This window comes from Danio rerio, chromosome 4, assembly GCF_049306965.1.
Source record: "Danio rerio strain Tuebingen ecotype United States chromosome 4, GRCz12tu, whole genome shotgun sequence".
Classification (NCBI taxonomy): domain Eukaryota; kingdom Metazoa; phylum Chordata; class Actinopteri; order Cypriniformes; family Danionidae; genus Danio; species Danio rerio.
The window spans coordinates 53,843,468-53,861,966 of NC_133179.1; the positions used below are offsets into that span (position 1 = coordinate 53,843,468).

The following is an 18,499-nucleotide window of genomic DNA, read 5'->3' on the forward strand; positions in this document are numbered from 1 at the left end:
TAGACAATGGATTGACAATTAAAGGAGTGAAATCTGAAGTACGGAGGTTACAAAACAGAGACTATGTTGTTTCGTTCAAGCATCTGCCTGTTTACCTAGCAAATGAAGAAATTTTAAGCAAGCTAGAGAGATGGGGAGTTTTCCCCATATCTAAAATTAAAAGAAGATTGTATCCTGGCACAAACATAGAAGATGGAACAAGGTTTGTAAAAAACAGATTTCCGGAAGAGATGGTCTCCTTACCATACAGTACCAAAATCGAGACGGCGGAAGCGCCACAGCACTTTAGAGTCATGCACACCAATCAGGTAAAAACCTGTCGACTGTGCATGAGCTCAGAAAATGTGATGAAGGAACGCCCAGAATTCAGGTGCTTCAAATGTGACGAAAGGGGACATTTCGCAAGGACCTGTACAGCTGTGTCGGGCCCGGATTGTAAATTGGCCCTAATACCTGCAGGGAGCTTGTCACGCTGAGTTGGCTTTGTCCGCTCGATTGACCGACGCGTACGCCTTGTTTTATCCTTGCAGGCCTAACTTCGCTGGTGATAGCACTTGTGGGGTTTCTGTAGTGTAGTGGTCATCACGTTCGCCTAACACGCGAAAGGTCTTCGGTTCGAAACCGAGCAGAAACAGTGCTCTTCTTTTGGCGAGAAAATAATAGCATCCACTGCCGCACCAGCAATGATCGTCGACAGGCACCCAATCAAAAAGGGTTATCAGCTCGATTTGCCTGAAGGTTTCCGTAGTGTAGTGGTTATCACGTTCGCCTCACACGCGAAAGGTCCCCAGTTCGAAACTGGGTGGGAACAACCTCTGGCTTTTATGACAATTGTCAAATCAGGCTTCTGTTGAGTACTGACGTTCACTGAAAACATTCTTTCTGCAGAGCGGTGTGAGGCTAGAAGTTTGAATTCAGCTCAGTGTTTACCGCCCCTCGCGGTATCGCAAATTTGCGTAGAATCTGATTTCTTTTAGCTTTGTGTTGCGCATGAGCAGGTGGCCAGTGCGTTTGCTGGCCCTTCACGGTGCAGACCGTACAAGACAGCTCTATAAAAAAAGACTATAAATACTTGAAGCAGCACTGGCCTATTGGTTTCCGTAGTGTAGTGTTTATCATGTTTGCATTACACGCTAAAGGTCTCCTGTTCGAAACTGGGCGGAAGCATACAATTAGCGGACACTTTTGTCCAAAGCGACATACAATAGTGGAGGTATTCAACAAGACGAGGCAACGCATACGAAAAAGGGCTATTTATTCCAAGTAATTTGTTTGTGCTCAGAGAATTTAGTGCTGGAGTAGGAGTTTCGTTTTCTTTAGAGAGAGGGATATTCACCGGGGTTCGGGTGTACTCTGAAGAGATGGGTGTTAGCTGTCGTTTGAAGGACACCGGTGTATCCGTAATCCGAGTGGGAATGGGAAGGTGATTCCACCAGCGTAGAACATTGAATGAAAACATTGTGGAAAGTGACTTTCCGTCTCTCTGCGCTGGCACCACAAGACAGTGCTCTCACCCTAACCGGAGGCTCCTGTGGTTATCACGATGGCTTTACAAGCGGAGGGTCTCCTGTTAGCAACTGGGCGGAAACATTCAGATTTGCTTTTACGCACATTCTCAATTGGCTCTCTGCTCACTGGATGATCCACGATACAAGGGCATGGATCTGTCAAATGTCATGACTTGACGTTGTACGAGGATTTGACGAAAAAAATGCCCTGCAAACCTTAAAAAGCAACACCATCCCAGGACAATTCTTTTGATCCCCTTTCAGTGCACTTGCATTAAAGCCCGCGTGATGCGGCACTTTGTCAGTGTTACTGTATCATTCGGACATGGGGGCAGAGAGTTAAAGAACTCAGCCTGAGCGCACTGCCACAGGCTCGGTTTGTCAGAAGTGGGATTCGAACCCACGCCTCCAGGGGAGACTGCGACCTGAACGCAGCGCCTTAGACCGCTCGGCCATCCTGACATGCAAGCTTGGCAGGAGCTGTCTCCTGGGAGCCACACCGCAGTACCGTGACATGGAATCTGGTGCTTCACAGCTTGCCCAGCTCCGGCTGTCCAGCTCATTGGCGCTGCAGGCAGCTAATCTGTGCTCGCCTCCTGGGGCTGCGCCTAGTTTCAATAGCCAACACTTGACAGCTGTCATTGCTTACGGCCACACCACCCTGAGGGGGCTATAGAGCAAACAGGAAGTGAGTTGGCAGCAGTAAGGAGAGAAAGGCTCTCCCCATTTTGTTTGTCTACCTTTTTGTTTATTGACCTTGAGTGTTTTTGTTTGTTTGTTTTCGTTTTGTTTTTAAAAACCACCTAACAGCAGCATTTTGCTGATTGAAGGGTGGTTATGTAGTGTGTTTTATTTTTAATCATGGACAGATTCCCCGGCAACGACATGGAAATGGAGGGACTTGCAAGAAAGGATAAAGAAAATGGGCTGGATAATAGACAGAGAGGTAAAGAAAATGGACTTGACAACAGACAAAGAGATAAATAAAATGAAGAGCCCGGCCAACGAAGAGGTGAGAAAGGTAAGGATAAGCAAGAGGTACAAAGAAGAGTATGCACAAAGGAAGCAACAGTAACTGTAGAAGTAGAAAATGTAAAAGATGCAAGAAGATTTAATATAACCAAAGCAGTCACGGAGCTGATTGGAGAAGGAAGAATGCTGGCGGTGAGACCCAAACAAACAAAGGGAGTATGAAGTAACAATGGAGACTGAAGATGACACCGAAATTTTAATAGACAATGGATTGACAATTAAAGGAGTGAAATCTGAAGTACGGAGGTTACAAAACAGAGACTATGTTGTTTCGTTCAAGCATCTGCCTGTTTACCTAGCAAATGAAGAAATTTTAAGCAAGCTAGAGAGATGGGGAGTTTTCCCCATATCTAAAATTAAAAGAAGATTGTATCCTGGCACAAACATAGAAGATGGAACAAGGTTTGTAAAAAACAGATTTCCGGAAGAGATGGTCTCCTTACCATACAGTACCAAAATCGAGACGGCGGAAGCGCCACAGCACTTTAGAGTCATGCACACCAATCAAGTAAAAACCTGTCGACTGTGCATGAGCTCAGAAAATGTGATGAAGGAACGCCCAGAATTCAGGTGCTTCAAATGTGACGAAAGGGGACATTTCGCAAGGACCTGTACAGCTGTGTCGGGCCCGGATTGTAAATTGGCCCTAATACCTGCAGGGAGCTTGTCACGCTGAGTTGGCTTTGTCCGCTCGATTGACCGACGCGTACGCCTTGTTTTATCCTTGCAGGCCTAACTTCGCTGGTGAAAGCACTTGTGGGGTTTCTGTAGTGTAGTGGTCATCACGTTCGCCTAACACGCGAAAGGTCCTCGGTTCGAAACCGAGCAGAAACAGTGCTCTTCTTTTGGCGAGAAAATAATAGCATCCACTGCCGCACCAGCAATGATCGTCGACAGGCACCCAATCAAAAAGGGTTATCAGCTCTATTTGCCTGAAGATTTCCGTAGTGTAGTGGTTATCACGTTCGCCTCACACGCGAAAGGTTCCCAGTTCGAAACTGGGCGGAAACAACCTCTGGCTTTTATGACAATTGTCAAATCAGGCTTCTGTTGAGTACTGACGTTCACTGAAAACATTCTTTCTGCAGAGCGGTGTGAGGCTAGAAGTTTGAATTCAGCTCAGTGTTTACCGCCCCTCGCGGTGTCGCAAACTTGCGTAGAATCTGATTTCTTTTAGCTTTGTGTTGTGCATGAGCAGGTGGCCAGTGCGTTTGCTGGCCCTTCACGGTGCAGACCGTACAAGACAGCTCTATAAAAAAAGACTATAAATACTTGAAGCAGCACTGGCCTATTGGTTTCCGTAGTGTAGTGTTTATCATGTTTGCATTACACGCTAAAGGTCTCCTGTTCGAAACTGGGCGGAAGCATACAATTAGCGGACACTTTTGTCCAAAGCGACATACAATAGTGGAGGTATTCAACAAGACGAGGCAACGCATACGAAAAAGGGCTATTTATTCCAAGTAATTTGTTTGTGCTCAGAGAATTTAGTGCTGGAGTAGGAGTTTCGTTTTCTTTAGAGAGAGGGATATTCACCGGGGTTCGGGTGTACTCTGAAGAGATGGGTGTTAGCTGTCGTTTGAAGGACACCGGTGTATCCGTAATCCGAGTGGGAATGGGAAGGTGATTCCACCAGCGTAGAACATTGAATGAAAACATTGTGGAAAGTGACTTTCCGTCTCTCTGCGCTGGCACCACAAGACAGTGCTCTCACCCTAACCGGAGGCTCCTGTGGTTATCACGATGGCTTTACAAGCGGAGGGTCTCCTGTTAGCAACTGGGCGGAAACATTCAGATTTGCTTTTACGCACATTCTCAATTGGCTCTCTGCTCACTGGATGATCCACGATACAAGGGCATGGATCTGTCAAATGTCATGACTTGACGTTGTACGAGGATTTGACGAAAAAAATGCCCTGCAAACCTTAAAAAGCAACACCATCCCAGGACAATTCTTTTGATCCCCTTTCAGTGCACTTGCATAAAAGCCCGCGTGATGCGGCACTTTGTCAGTGTTACTGTATCATTCGGACATGGGGGCAGAGAGTTAAAGAATTCAGCCTGAGCGCACTGCCGCAGGCTCGGTTTGTCAGAAGTGGAATTCGAACCCACGCCTCCAGGGGAGACTGCGACCTGAACGCAGCGCCTTAGACCGCTCGGCCATCCTGACATGCAAGCTTGGCAGGAGATGTCTCCTGGGAGCCACACCGCAGTACCGTGACATGGAATCTGGTGCTTCACAGCTTGCCCAGCTCCGGCTGTCCAGCTCATTGGCGCTGCAGGCAGCTAATCTGTGCTCGCCTCCTGGGGCTGCGCCTAGTTTCAATAGCCAACACTTGACAGCTGTCATTGCTTACGGCCACACCACCCTGAGGGGGCTATAGAGCAAACAGGAAGTGAGTTGGCAGCAGTAAGGAGAGAAAGGCTCTCCCCATTTTGTTTGTCTACCTTTTTGTTTATTGACCTTGAGTGTTTTTGTTTGTTTGTTTTCTTTTTGTCTTTAAAAACCACCTAACAGCAGCATTTTGCTGATTGAAGGGTGGTTATGTAGTGTGTTTTATTTTTAATCATGGACAGATTCCCCGGCAACGACATGGAAATGGAGGGACTTGCAAGAAAGGATAAAGAAAATGGGCTGGATAATAGACAGAGAGGTAAAGAAAATGGACTTGACAACAGACAAAGAGATAAATAAAATGAAGAGCCCGGCCAACGAAGAGGTGAGAAAGGTAAGGATAAGCAAGAGGTACAAAGAAGAGTATGCACAAAGGAAGCAACAGTAACTGTAGAAGTAGAAAATGTAAAAGATGCAAGAAGATTTAATATAACCAAAGCAGTCACGGAGCTGATTGGAGAAGGAAGAATGCTGGCGGTGAGACCCAAACAAACAAAGGGAGTATGAAGTAACAATGGAGACTGAAGATGACACCGAAATTTTAATAGACAATGGATTGACAATTAAAGGAGTGAAATCTGAAGTACGGAGGTTACAAAACAGAGACTATGTTGTTTCGTTCAAGCATCTGCCTGTTTACCTAGCAAATGAAGAAATTTTAAGCAAGCTAGAGAGATGGGGAGTTTTCCCCATATCTAAAATTAAAAGAAGATTGTATCCTGGCACAAACATAGAAGATGGAACAAGGTTTGTAAAAAACAGATTTCCGGAAGAGATGGTCTCCTTACCATACAGTACCAAAATCGAGACGGCGGAAGCGCCACAGCACTTTAGAGTCATGCACACCAATCAGGTAAAAACCTGTCGACTATGCATGAGCTCAGAAAATGTGATGAAGGAACGCCCAGAATTCAGGTGCTTCAAATGTGACGAAAGGGGACATTTCGCAAGGACCTGCACAGCTGTGTCGGGCCCGGATTGTAAATTGGCCCTAATACCTGCAGGGAGCTTGTCACGCTGAGTTGGCTTTGTCCGCTCGATTGACCAACGCGTACGCCTTGTTTTATCCTTGTTTTATGGCTCTCTGCTCACTGGATGACCCATGATACTAGGGCGTGGATCTGTCAAATGTCATGACTTGACGTTGTACGAGGATTTGACGAAAAAATTCCCTGCAAACCTTAAACCACAGACGTCTGCAAAAGATTGCAGTTCTTGAAACAAAGTTACCTCTGATCCGAGCAGAAGCATTCGCTTACTTAATGGCAGATAAAATGATGACCTTCTACACGGTCTGCATTCGTTCCGTCAGTAACAGTGGCAGGCCGGCAAATAAAATCCTGACATTCCACAGGGCACACTCGCTTGGCGGACAAAAGCCACCGGGGGCTCTCTTTGTGTGTTCCTTCACCTGGTCAAACCGCTTTGAGGGGGGATCTTTCGAGTAGTTTTCGGCGTCAGAACAGACTCTTCTAGCGACGGGTGGGCAGGCCTTCCACAGGCGCGCGCAGCTCTACTGGAGCATAAGAGGCTTGGCAAAGGATGAGGAAGAGAGGGAAGCGCCGCTCCAGCCGGGCCCGACGTTATCGCCTGAACTCTGTCTTGAACCACTGTACTCAGGGGAGAGCGCGAACGCAGTCCCCCACTACCAGAAATTATGCAGTCGAGATTCCCACATTTGAGGAATTCGCAGGGGTCAGCATGGCCGGAGTGCAATGGCCAAACCTCGACCTGGGTGAACCACCTTCTTGATCATGGTATGTCCCCTGCCAGGTAAGTATGAATTACCGGGCGGCGCAAATGGCAGCCGCCGTTTTCTATCGGCTGTACTCCAGGGCGGTGATGCCCAGCCACCGAGCATGGGGAATGGGCCAGCAACCCCTGTCTCCTGACGGCGCTGTACTTGCAGCAGACGTGCCTGTGCTTGCAAACCACTCGCTAGTAACTGTGGCAACGCATGAAGAGTTTGAGCTTCCTCCAGATGCTTGCTTTGTGTTTTGTCATCAGTTGGGGCTGCCAACACATGGATTCCACTGGACGCACTCGATCTGGGGATAACAGACCCTCTATGGGGGGAGGGGAGGGGATCCTCTTGTTCTTTCTTTCTTTTCCTCCATCTGTTTTCTTTCTCTACAGATGTCGTTTTTCTCTGCTTAGTTTCTGATTTGGTCTATTTGGACATGTCGACCTCCTGCTTTGCTGCGGTTCGGACCGCCTTTGCCTAGAGCTCCGTGCTTTGCACTCTTGCCTTGTATATTTTGTGTCCTGTTTTCTTACGTCAGCCTATCAGCACAGTGCTCAAACGACATAGCTTGAAGAACACGACGGGATCTACAAATGTTCTACCAGAAAGACTCTAGGAGGCAGATAATCGTTTGAACATTTATTGTGAATTGTTTGCATGAATGAGAGTTCGTTACGGTCCTTTCATAAAGTTCTTTGGCGTAAGCCCCGTCTATAGTGCAGAACTCTGGATGAGCTGGCAGATCCTGCCTGAAGATGAAGGCAGGGCGAAGCCAACCCCCTGAGTGGAGACGAGGCCAACCTGGTGGTGGTGGTGATGGGGAGGATGGAGGGAAACTTCCGCAACGTCACCTGAATACAGCGAAACAGATTGTTTAGATGAGCTTTTATACATGGCTTGCTTGGTTGTTATAGGCTGACGAGATAATTATTATGAATGACGTGACATCTCAGTCTTCCTGGTAGAACCTTCGCTAAAGCTTTCATTTCCGCAAAAGAACTTCACTGACGAAAGCGGAAGCGCTAACGAAACAACCTCTCGCTGCAAGCACCTTACATTCCTGGGACGGGAAACCACCGACGGCTGGCTGCGAAATTGCCTCTGGTTCAGATTGGTTTAGAACCGTCCCTCTGCCTAAAACGCCACAGACGTCTGCAAAAGATTGCAGTTCTTGAAACAAAGTTACCTCTGATCCGAGCAGAAGCGTTCGCTTACTTAATGGCAGATAAAATGATGACCTTTCACACGGTCTGCATTCGTTCCGTCAGTAACAGCGGCAGGCCGGCAAATAAAATCCTGACATTCCACAGGGCACACTCGCTTGGCGGACAAAAGCCACCGGGGGCTCTCTTTGCGTGTTCCTTCACCTGGTCAAACCACTTTGAGGGGGGACCTTTCGAGTAGTTTTCGGCGTCAGAACAGACTCTTCCAGCGACGGGTGGGCAGGCCTTCCACAGGCGCGCGCAGCTCTACTGGAGCAAAAGAGGCTTGGCAAAGGACGAGGAAGAGAGGGAAGCGCCGCTCCAGCCGGGCCCGACGCTACCGCCTGAACTCTGTCTTGAACCACTGTGCTCAGGGGAGAGCGCGAACGCAATCCCCCACTACCAGAAATTATGCAGTCGAGATTCCCACATTTGGGGAATTCGCAGGGGTCAGCGTGGCCGGAGTGCAATGGCCAAGCCTCGCCCTGGGTGAACCACCTTCTTGATCATGGTATCTCCCCTGCCAGGTAAGTATGAGTACGCCGTTTTCTATCGGCCGTACTCCAGGGCGGTGATGCCCAGCCACCGAGCATGGGGAATGGGCCAGCAACCCCTGTCTCCTGACGGCGCTGTACTTGCAGCAGACGTGCCTGTACTTGCAAACCACTCGCTAGTAACTGTGGCAACGCATGAAGAGTTTGAGCTTCCTCCAGATGCTTGCTTTGTGTTTTGTCATCAGTTGGGGCTGCCAACACATGGATTCCACTGGACGCACTCGATCTGGGGATAACAGACCCTCTATGGGGGGAGGGGATCCTCCTGTTCTTTCTTTCTTTTCCTCCATCTGTTTTCTATCTCTACAGATGCCGTTTTTCTCTGCATAGTTTCTGATTTGGTCTGGTTTGGTTCTGATTTCGGCGTCAGAACAGACTCTTCCAGCGACGGGTGGGCAGGCCTTCCACAGGCGCGCGCAGCTCTACTGGAGCAAAAGAGGCTTGGCAAAGGCTTCGCAGGGGTCAGCGTGGCCGGAGTGCAATGGCCAAGCCTCGCCCTGGGTGAACCACCTTCTTGATCATGGTATCTCCCCTGCCAGGTAAGTATGAGTTGCCGGGCGGCGCAAATGGCCAAGTACACCCATCTGCAGCCCGCAGATTGGGGCGGGGCTGCATATGGGGCGGGGCTGCACATGCAGTCCCGCCCACCAGTAATTTTATTGGTTAGTGGAGATTGGGGCGGGGCTGCACATGCACTCCCGCCCACCTGTAATTTCATTGGTTACTAGAGACGTAATAACGTCGATGCCACTACGTCGTGTCAGTAAACAGGAAATGCATTTACAACTTCTCGAAAATTGTTTTATTGTTAATAAAATACACAAAAGCGGTTTATTCCTGCTAAATGTCTCAATGTTAATTAAAAATATTATCAAATCATGAATTTTATAGATAAAGAAAACAGTTAGGTGAATTTCATTAGTATTTTTCCTGCAAAAATATTCCTTCTTAAAAAGGATTCCTGAAAGATTACATTTACAGAAATTAACTAGTTTTACTTTTGCAGAAGTACTGGTGATAATAGTTTTTTGGCCACATTTAATTTTTCTACAAATACCACGATTGAACTATGATTAGTGCTGCTTAATATATATGTGTGTGTGTGTGTGTGTGTGTGTGTGTGTGTGTGTGTGTGTGTACAGATGTACAGCAGTAAGACTGACAAGTTACCAAGAAAATAATAATAATTTAAGATACAGCAGTTTTTTGATTGTCTTTAATAAACAAAAACAGTTAAATATTTTCATAGGGGAATTCCCCTCCAGCATTAAAGTGGCACTCTGCTGAGCAGTATCCTGGGAAGTCGATGGTGGAGTAGAATCCTCGCAGGACTCCCTTCCTGCCATCCCCAACATACCCAGGTGGGCAGTCTTTAAAAATGTCCCCACATTCAGGGCATTCAGTCAAGGAATATGGCACTCTGAACTCTTTTTTGTAGTCCTCAGAAAACCTACTCCAGTTGATGACACCTGAATAAAAATCAAGTACATTTAGCAAGACACAAACATAATTCAAAGTTTTACTAATAATACAGTACTGTTAAAAGTGTTTGGCATACTCTATATTCTTTATCATGTGTACACACAGACAGACAGACGGACAGAGATGAATAGAAACAAATATGGAATATGCCAAGCACTTTCCTTAGTCACTATTTATAAAGATTTGTTTATAAATAACTTACTGTCCAGCCAGATGTAGTGAGCCTGCTCCCTGAATTTAGCATTGCTAACTATTTTTTTGAAGATCCTGCACGTCAAGGAGAGGCGCAGGAAAGCCACATCACCATCCTCTGTGATGACCTTCAAAAGGATTTGCCGCAGGATCTCAGGAGGCATCTGTACAAAAATAGCCGACAATATCGCCAAATTGCCGCTTAACATATGTATATTAAAATAAAACTCAGAGTTAAAGATGTTTCTACAAGGCATACCGTGGTCAGATAATCGTCAGCTGGGACGGGGTCGATTGCCTCTAAATGAACAATAATAAAAAAAATTTAGAAACATATTTCTGCTGATTGTACCATTAAAAATACCAGTGTAAACCATACCTGCTCTCTGCGTTCTCATTCTTTTTCTGAGGCTTTTTCTTTCAGCATCTGACCTAAAAATGTTTAAAAAAAAAAAACTAAGATTAATGTAAAAATGTTATGCATTTTTTATTCAAATTTTTTTTTTAAGTTTTATGTAAAATTGCTAGGCTAAAGGTTCACTGATAAACTGAAAACATTTTACATTCAAGAGACCTAACTTACTTCAAGGGGTAGTTTGTCAGCAAAACTATGCACCACCAGTGTCTTAGCACTTGCATGTCAGACTGGAAAATAAAGAACAGATAAACTAATGCCAAGTAATATTAACAACAAAAAAACCCTAGAAAACAAAGTTTACCTCATCAAAATCAAAATGCCCCTCCATCACAATGTATAGAGCATACTACAACATAAATAAACAGCACATTAGAGCAGATGTACAGTTGCATACTAAAATAGCATATTTGTTTTGTAATTATTCCAAGCAACAAAACAGCATATGCAAACATTAAATAAGTTTTTAAATAAACTTTTTTTTTTATTACTTACCATCAACACAAACACTCCACAGTTATTTGAGCAGTGTTGTTTGGGAATGCCCTGGTAATACAAAAAAAACAAAAAGAACCCCACCATTAACAACAACAATTAGTAAAAAAAAAAAAAAAAAAAGACAAAATAAAGTGAAAACAAAACATTAACAGTAGTTAAGGAACAATGTTTATGGGTGAATCTTACTGGAATTTCATCAGCACTGTACTCATCCCATGTGTCTGAACATACATGCTGTGCTAGTTTTCTGTAGAGAACAATATTAAAAGAAACAAACATACAAAACATTAAACATTTAAATTGAAAGCTCTTACATCACAGGGCCTACAGTCCGTCAGACATTCAGATGGGACTGATTAAAAGAACATCAATGAACATATAAAGATAGATAAATCTGAACAAAGAGGAAAAAAGTGAACAAAAATAAACAAAAACGGGGATATGTGGTTTAAAACAGAACTACCATTATCCCGAACTCTGAACTTTTCACTCATAAACCTGTAACTGCTCAAGTAGCGTGTATCACTGAAGCCTCGTCCAGAGAGGGAATCAAGCCAATAGATCTCCCTTTTTTTTGGCTTCATGATCTATGACAGTGCAACTTTAACATTACATTTCATGAACTGAATCCTTACTTTTCAGGTTTTATATCTAAAATAAGTGGAAGAGTTTTATATTTTCTATTTATTTACTTGACATTATGTATTATATTGACACATACACAGATCATCCAGTGATTGCTCGTCCAAGAAGGTAGTAAAATGATGTCATGACTTGCCAGGTTTTCCTTAAACAAAATCATAAGAATTTTTTAAGAAATGTAGTATTTACAACACAAACACTAAATGACTTATTCTACACTGCCTCAGTAACAAATCACACAATAACACTCACAGGAACATTAGACAGTGGGTCACCACACATTGGAGGCAACCAAGTCACTGTCACATATGGACTGAACACATGGACTGTTATACCCTGTTAAGTGAAAATAAATTAAAATACAATTAAATAAGCAGATACAATCCTTTACATTAAATAAAGAGCTTTTTGGTCTAGGTCATTTTTTGCATTACCTGAAGGCCAGCAACATCCTTTATTACAGAAAGGCAAGCATTCAAAATCTGTAATCATTCAAGGATAAATTTATTCTACTACTTGTGTTAAGGTATTAATTTACCAAAATGTGTTTGCAAAATCTTACTGTCGCCTCTACATCTTGAAGTAGTCCCAATGTTTGGAAATCCAACCTTGTGAGGACTGTTCCTCCAACAGATGCTAGGAATTCATCTTTTGGCCCTCTCTCCAGTAAGGCATGGTTTAACTATGAAAAGAACATACTATAATATACTGCAATACAATATCTTTCTCACTGTTCATCTTTATGCATTTTAGTTGAAGTATTTTTAATGATCGTCTAATGAATTAACATGTGTCATGATATATAAATCTAACCTTCTCCAGCTGGACTGGACTGAGTGGCTGTGTCCAGCATGCCTTGTTTGGCTGCACACATTCCAGAGTGAAAATACTCCCAATGGAAGTTTGAACAGGCACTACAAAATATATAAAATTTAAATAATTAGCAACAACACCCCATTTAAAATGACAACCAATATGAAAGAAAAAATATAAACAATTTAAATTCTTACAGTTGTTGTGTTGGTTCACTAAGGATCTCTTATCAGTCTTAACCGAGGGTGGAGGTGTGCCTTTAGATTGAAAAACAGTTGATGCATTATGTATAAAAGGTAATACTCTTACAACAACAAGTGGAAGAAGGAGGGCAACAAAGGAGAAAGAACGAGAAGGAAGAATAAGGAGAAAAACAGAGAAACAACCATTTTTTACCAAAATCCTTTGGTGCCTGTTTGAACACTGGCTCATGATCAGGTACAATCTCCAAGTCAGAAAACACGTGCTTGTCCGTGAATCTGTGGGCTAAGACAAACAAAAATAATAATAAAAAAAAGGTTAAATGCTGTGAACTATGTGGCCCTATGAGGTAGTCATTAAAACTTTAATAAAATATTTACACAAGTATGAAGAATATTTAAAAAAAATATGACCTTACCAATAAAATTAGATTCCAAAGTACGGTTGCCATGGAACAATTTATTAAAATGTTCCATTTTCTTTTGGTTATGTGCAAGATTCCGGTGGTGGAGAATATTTCGTGCCAGAAAAATATGTGCTGCTGGTCTTAACATATTCATAAAGTAGTTGTTTTTCTTTACTTCTGAAAAAAGCTGCTCTGCACGCTGGCTATTAACTTTTCCAGCCAGCTCTGGCACAAGACCAATAGTGCGGAGCACATCTCTTTCGTCCCTACTATTGCTTTGATGGAAAACGTCACACAAACAGTAGTGGTCGGAGGAACCGGTCACAGGGTGGCAGTCAGGATCTGCAGGGTTTTTTTTGTGTGCCAGCCAAGGAAGGTGAACTTTTAGTTTTCCTTCTTTTGCTTGTTTAATGTTTTCAGTGGTGGGGTCTTGCACTCTGCCCTCAAATGGGTGGAAAGGTGGACATTCTTGTTGCCTTTTATTTGTGTGTGCAACTAAGCCTCGAGGGTAATCATAGATTGTGACATTAGGAATATTTTTCCATGACAACAGAAGGTCTGTGAAATCACGTGGACTCTCAGCTCTGAGGTTAAATTTGATTGAGTAAACAATCCCACATGGACACATGATTACACCCACACCACCTATAAACACAGAAAATAAAAAATTAACTAAATTATTGAAACACTAAATAAAACATTTCAACAATAATATAGTACATTTTAACGTGGATCAAAAACCTTTCATAAATTATCCTAAAACTATTGAGCAGCAACCTTTCATATATTAGGATAATTTAAAAAACTTTGATCCACTTCAAATGTTTAACATATACTGTACACATGTGGGCATATATACATATACAGTACACATACATGCACTTACATACGTCGTAACTCACCTGAAGCACCCCAAATCTTTTCAAACACCTTGTTGTATGTCACTCTATTCGACATTTTATCACGAAGTCTGAGGACGAGATCCATTTTGGAACCAACATTATCAACCCCACACTGTCGACACAGCTTTTTCAAATCTGCAATCTAATCATAAGCAAATTTGAGAGTAAGTTCAGCAAAAAATAAATGAATTAAAAAGTACTTTAAAATAGTAGAGTGACATTTTTACTAATTAATTTGCAGCCTACTAATATTGGCTTTATTTGGAAAAACTAAAACACTTCCATAACAATTTAAACAAAAATCTACCTTGAGGTGGAGAAGCTCATCTCCAAGTCTTTCCTCAGTAAGGGGCACATCCATGTCAATCCCTCCATCTAGAGAATGCACTTTTGCATTCTCGGTGTTTAAAACCATGGTTGATCCCCTTGTTTTTGGACCTATCCACGGGGACCAGTAGTGGTAACTCGGTGAAATTTTAAATGGGTTTTCTTTGCCACCTTGAGAAAAAAAAACTATTTAATGCATCAACACTAAACATACAGCTAAAATTAAAAAGCTGATATCTTAGTGGGCAGTTCTTCTATTATATGAATTTAAGACCACTACATTGCACTACACTAAAAAATAAAATAACTACAATTTCAGTTTTTGGTTTAGTTTTTTTAGTTTAAATACTGCTAATTCCTACACTATAATAAATCTGTTAGAAAAGAAAAATGACAGAAAACTATAGTGTGTGGGCGTTTAGAAAACACTGCAAAAGGACATATCATGATACCAATCTTCATTCTATCATGCAGTAATATTTGCATACCAAAACAAATCAAAACTTACTTGGGTAAAACCCTCTGCTTATCACATCCATTGCCACTGCATTCCAAAATTGCTCTATGTCAACATGACCATCATAATCCAGAGGTGGAGATGGAATTTCACTCACTGTTAAGGAACAAATCAAAATATGTGAATTATGAATTAAAAAAAGCAACAAAACAACTCCAACTGAAACCAGCGTTTACCTGGGATGCTAAACACTCCTTTTTTATGAAGGTCCATAATCACAGTACTTGGACTGTATCCACAGGACACACAGGAGTACATGTAGTCCAAATCACACAAAGCTTCAAAGTGCAGATACGCCTGCATGATTAGGTCACCTTTAGGCAAGGACTCTCCCTCTGTGGCTTCAATTATTCGCACAACCCTACCAACAGCTGTGTGATTCTGAAAAGAAGAAGCATATATATGCAAGCATGCATGGTTAAATAAATATATAATAAAAGCCCTCATCAACATTTCTATTATTAGAATTTTTGTTAAAGAACAAGTTATAGTGAAAAAGCAGGCATTATTGCTGATATTGTACCTGTAGAGAATTTCTCAAAACCAAACATAAGTGTAGGGTGAGGATTACATGATCATTGAAGTTGTGCAAACCATCTTGCCATTCTTGGTATCTGTATATGTGATTGCATTTATGGCACAACTTGTAGTAGGTTGACACACCTGAAAAAAAAAAAAGATTTGAACAGATTTATATATATTTGTAAACTGATAAAGAAAAATTCTAAATAAATGCAAGTCACATTACAGTATCTATTGAAACAATAAAACTGCCATACCCTGAATCAGTCCATTGAATGAGACTATCTTTGCCCGACAAGTTATCAAAACAGGGTCACTCAAAACTCCCTTGCATAGTCTGCATTCAACCTCCTCAGGCACAAGATGTTTTGGAAAAGCATGCTTTGATTTTTGCAGGATGTCTTGTTGGAGTTTCACTGGAATTTTCTTATGTTCAAGCATGTCTTCCATCATTTTTTTGACTGTAGCAGAGTTAGGGGGATATGAATCATGACAGCAGGCATCATCATCTTCATGAACAGTGTTGGAAACTTCTGAACACTTAAGTCTTTTGAAGAGCTGTGGTATTGTCTGGAAAAGATGCCACTTTGCTGTGGCTTTGTGAATACAGGATTGACGAGGCTTGGCACAAGGACAATGCCAGTTATTTTTCTTTTTATCATAAGTCACCATGACCCTTCCCATTCTACTGTAATAGGACACTGTTGGTTCAAACACAGAAATGAAACATTTTGTTGATGAACTTCCAACTGTGACATGGAAAGACAAAGGTGTCTCCGCAACATTTGCTTCCCGCTGCAACTTTAACAGTTGGATTTTCCTTGCTTCACCAAACCACTTTTCCTGCACCAGCTGAGAGAGACTGTTTTCTGTCAGTGCAAAATTGGATTCTTCAATTTGTTTACAAAAACACAATGACTGTACATGGCAGCACTCAAATGGTAAGATCCCAGTTATGTGTGCGTATTCAGCATTTGAAATGCACTGGTCAAGTTCACATGCTGAACGAAAGTTTGGGCCCCATGTATTTTTTATTACATGTATGGGTATTGCTTGACCATGAAATGCCTTTTCAACAGCAAAAATGCCAATTTTTCCATCGATGCACTGAGATCTCAAGTGCTTCTCAGGAGTCATTGCATTTACTCTGTCAGTATGTTGTCTTTGAATGTGAGTTCGTAGATTTTTGGCCAGAAGTGTTACATTACATTGGCTGCAAGTGGCAGTCTTCTTTGCTGACAATTTTGGGAGTGACTGCAAAGGGTGGACAGAAGGTGACTGAGCCTGTTTCTGCTTGACGGATGTCACCTGGGGCTGTGTCTGCTGGGCAGATGACTGAGGCTGTGCCTGCCTGACGGATGTCATCTGGGGCTGTGTCTGCTGGGCAGATGACTGAGGCTGTGCCTGCCTGACGGATGTCATCTGGGGCTGTGTCTGCTGGGCAGATGACTGAGGCTGTGCCTGCCTGACGGATGTCATCTGGGGCTGTGTCTGCTGGGCAGATGACTGAGGCTGTGCCTGCCTGACGGATGTCATCTGGGGCTGTGTCTGCTGGGCAGATGACTGAGGCTGTGCCTGCCTGACGGATGTCATCTGGGGCTGTGTCTGCTGGGCAGATGACTGAGGCTGTGCCTGCCTGACGGATGTCATCTGGGGCTGTGTCTGCTGGGCAGATGACTGAGGCTGTGCCTGCCTGACGGATGTCACCTGGGGCTGTGTCTGCTGGGCAGATGACTGAGGCTGTGCCTGCATGGCAGAGGTCACCTGTGGCTGTGTCTGCTGGGTAGACGATGACTGAGGTTGTGAATCCTGGACAGATGATGACCCAGGCTTGGTCTGCAGCACAGCTGATGTCTGAGGATGGGTTGAAAAGGCATGCTGTCTGGCAATGTGGTTTAGTATATTTTCCTGAGTTAACACAATCACTGAACAATAGCAGCAGTGAAAGTGGGATTTTTTTCTACATTTTAAACCACATTTTACAATGGTAAAATCTGAAATAGAAAAAAAAACAAACATATTTTTTAAATTGCATACAATAAACCTTACTTGCGTCTCACTCTGGCCTTTGGACAGTTGAATGACAAGCACATTTTTTATTATTTGAGCAACAAAGACCCAAGATTTATGAAGCATGATGGTTCACGTTACGTAGAAAATAAAGTTTGCCTGAGCCTCAACATAAAAATAATAATGATTACAAATAAAAATGCACACGAAAATACACTTTGCAATATTGGCTAGTTTGACATCAAATTAAACTAAAGTGATGAAAGCAAAACCTTTAAACTCACCATGATGTTGTACTGCCCTCTGTAAGTGATTTTTTATGTGATAAAGCATTATTTGTGGCATACTAGTGTATGAGCAGAATGGGCACTTGTCACTGCAGTTTTTTAAATACTGCTCGCATTCGTCCTTGCATAGCACGGTTTTATGCATATTTGCAAGGGGAAATGGCTCTTAAAAGAGCCGTTGGGTTATGAAGTAAGGATAAAAGAAAATACAAATAAAAAGTTGTAAACAAATGTAAAAAATAATTAACAGCAAAATAAATAAATAAATCAAAACAAAAAGAGAGAAAGTACTGAAGTAAAAAAAAGTACTCCACAAGAATTGTAAGGACGAAAATATCAATGACAGGGATCTGCAAACAGAAGGTAGCACAGATCAATAGGTTAGGAATCAAACGTTTTATATTGCACATATTTAGCAGTAACATTATCAGAGTAACATATGTAAATTAGAGAACAATCCATTGAATGGATTTAATTCATAGAAGGAATCCCAAACAAATTTATATTTTGTTCATATCATTTCTTTGATATCAATAAATTTCATATGTGATGGACTGCATTTACCAAACTGAGGTAAAGCTGATTTTATATTCGCACATTCGTTTAGCTACAACTGATGACACAGTCCTTATATTGTTTGCCACGCTGTTTTGAATATTCTGTATGAAATAACAAGTTAGTCTTCTTCTTTTTCTTTGGCCTGTATGATTGCGGGGTCGGCTGAAATGACAAGTGAGTACAACTTGAAAACAACATTAGCACTGTTTAATTGACCGTGAACAATGGTGTAGGCTACTTTGATAGCCGGTGGCTGTTAATAAGACTTCCCGATTTAGAATTTGTAAATAAT

The 18,499-nt window shown here is 42.5% G+C and overlaps 2 protein-coding genes, 8 non-coding genes and 1 pseudogene across 14 annotated transcripts in view; 4 read left to right on the forward strand and 7 right to left on the reverse strand.

Annotated features, from left to right (window-relative positions):
* zgc:174314 overlaps positions 1–18,499 on the reverse strand; it is a 144,651-nt gene that overhangs the window by 16,847 nt on the left and 109,305 nt on the right. The window lies entirely within an intron of this gene.
* trnav-aac (transfer RNA valine (anticodon AAC)) lies at positions 562–634 on the forward strand. The gene has a single exon. It is a non-coding gene; the product is annotated as a tRNA-Val (tRNA).
* On the forward strand, positions 739–811 carry trnav-cac (transfer RNA valine (anticodon CAC)). Its single transcript has one exon. It is a non-coding gene; the product is annotated as a tRNA-Val (tRNA).
* Positions 1,888–1,970, reverse strand: trnal-cag (transfer RNA leucine (anticodon CAG)). Its single transcript has one exon. It is a non-coding gene; the product is annotated as a tRNA-Leu (tRNA).
* On the forward strand, positions 3,302–3,374 carry trnav-aac (transfer RNA valine (anticodon AAC)). The gene has a single exon. It is a non-coding gene; the product is annotated as a tRNA-Val (tRNA).
* Positions 3,479–3,551, forward strand: trnav-cac (transfer RNA valine (anticodon CAC)). Its single transcript has one exon. It is a non-coding gene; the product is annotated as a tRNA-Val (tRNA).
* trnal-cag (transfer RNA leucine (anticodon CAG)) lies at positions 4,628–4,710 on the reverse strand. The gene has a single exon. It is a non-coding gene; the product is annotated as a tRNA-Leu (tRNA).
* LOC137494459 (U1 spliceosomal RNA) lies at positions 6,553–6,716 on the reverse strand. The gene has a single exon (XR_011014417.1). It is a non-coding gene; the product is annotated as a U1 spliceosomal RNA (small nuclear RNA).
* LOC137494323 (U1 spliceosomal RNA) lies at positions 8,253–8,416 on the reverse strand. Its single transcript, XR_011014283.1, has one exon. It is a non-coding gene; the product is annotated as a U1 spliceosomal RNA (small nuclear RNA).
* On the reverse strand, positions 8,760–17,174 carry LOC108183900 (uncharacterized). Of its 5 annotated transcripts, XM_073948089.1 has the most exons (22): positions 15,610–17,174; positions 15,354–15,493; positions 15,007–15,211; positions 14,822–14,926; positions 14,294–14,484; positions 13,987–14,128; positions 13,097–13,729; positions 12,874–12,963; positions 12,675–12,734; positions 12,478–12,578; positions 12,227–12,346; positions 12,099–12,146; positions 11,917–12,000; positions 11,744–11,809; positions 11,209–11,269; positions 11,020–11,070; positions 10,829–10,873; positions 10,693–10,754; positions 10,489–10,541; positions 10,369–10,409; positions 10,120–10,273; positions 9,632–9,904 (listed from the first exon to the last, which is right to left on the reverse strand). In XM_073948089.1, the coding sequence occupies exons 1-15, from the start codon at positions 17,102–17,104 to the stop codon at positions 11,231–11,233; spliced, it is 3,519 nt and encodes a 1,172-aa protein (XP_073804190.1). In that variant the 5' UTR covers positions 17,105–17,174; the 3' UTR covers positions 9,632–9,904; positions 10,120–10,273; positions 10,369–10,409; positions 10,489–10,541; positions 10,693–10,754; positions 10,829–10,873; positions 11,020–11,070; positions 11,209–11,230. The 5 variants fall into 5 exon arrangements, with proteins under 5 accessions (XP_017211194.1, XP_073804192.1, XP_073804191.1 ...); XM_073948090.1 differs by lacking the exons at positions 11,744–11,809; positions 11,917–12,000; positions 12,099–12,146 and having other exon boundaries at positions 9,225–9,904; XM_021475653.3 differs by lacking the exons at positions 9,632–9,904; positions 10,120–10,273; positions 10,369–10,409; positions 10,489–10,541; positions 10,829–10,873 and having other exon boundaries at positions 10,720–10,754.
* On the reverse strand, positions 8,860–8,982 carry LOC137494496 (U1 spliceosomal RNA; annotated as a pseudogene).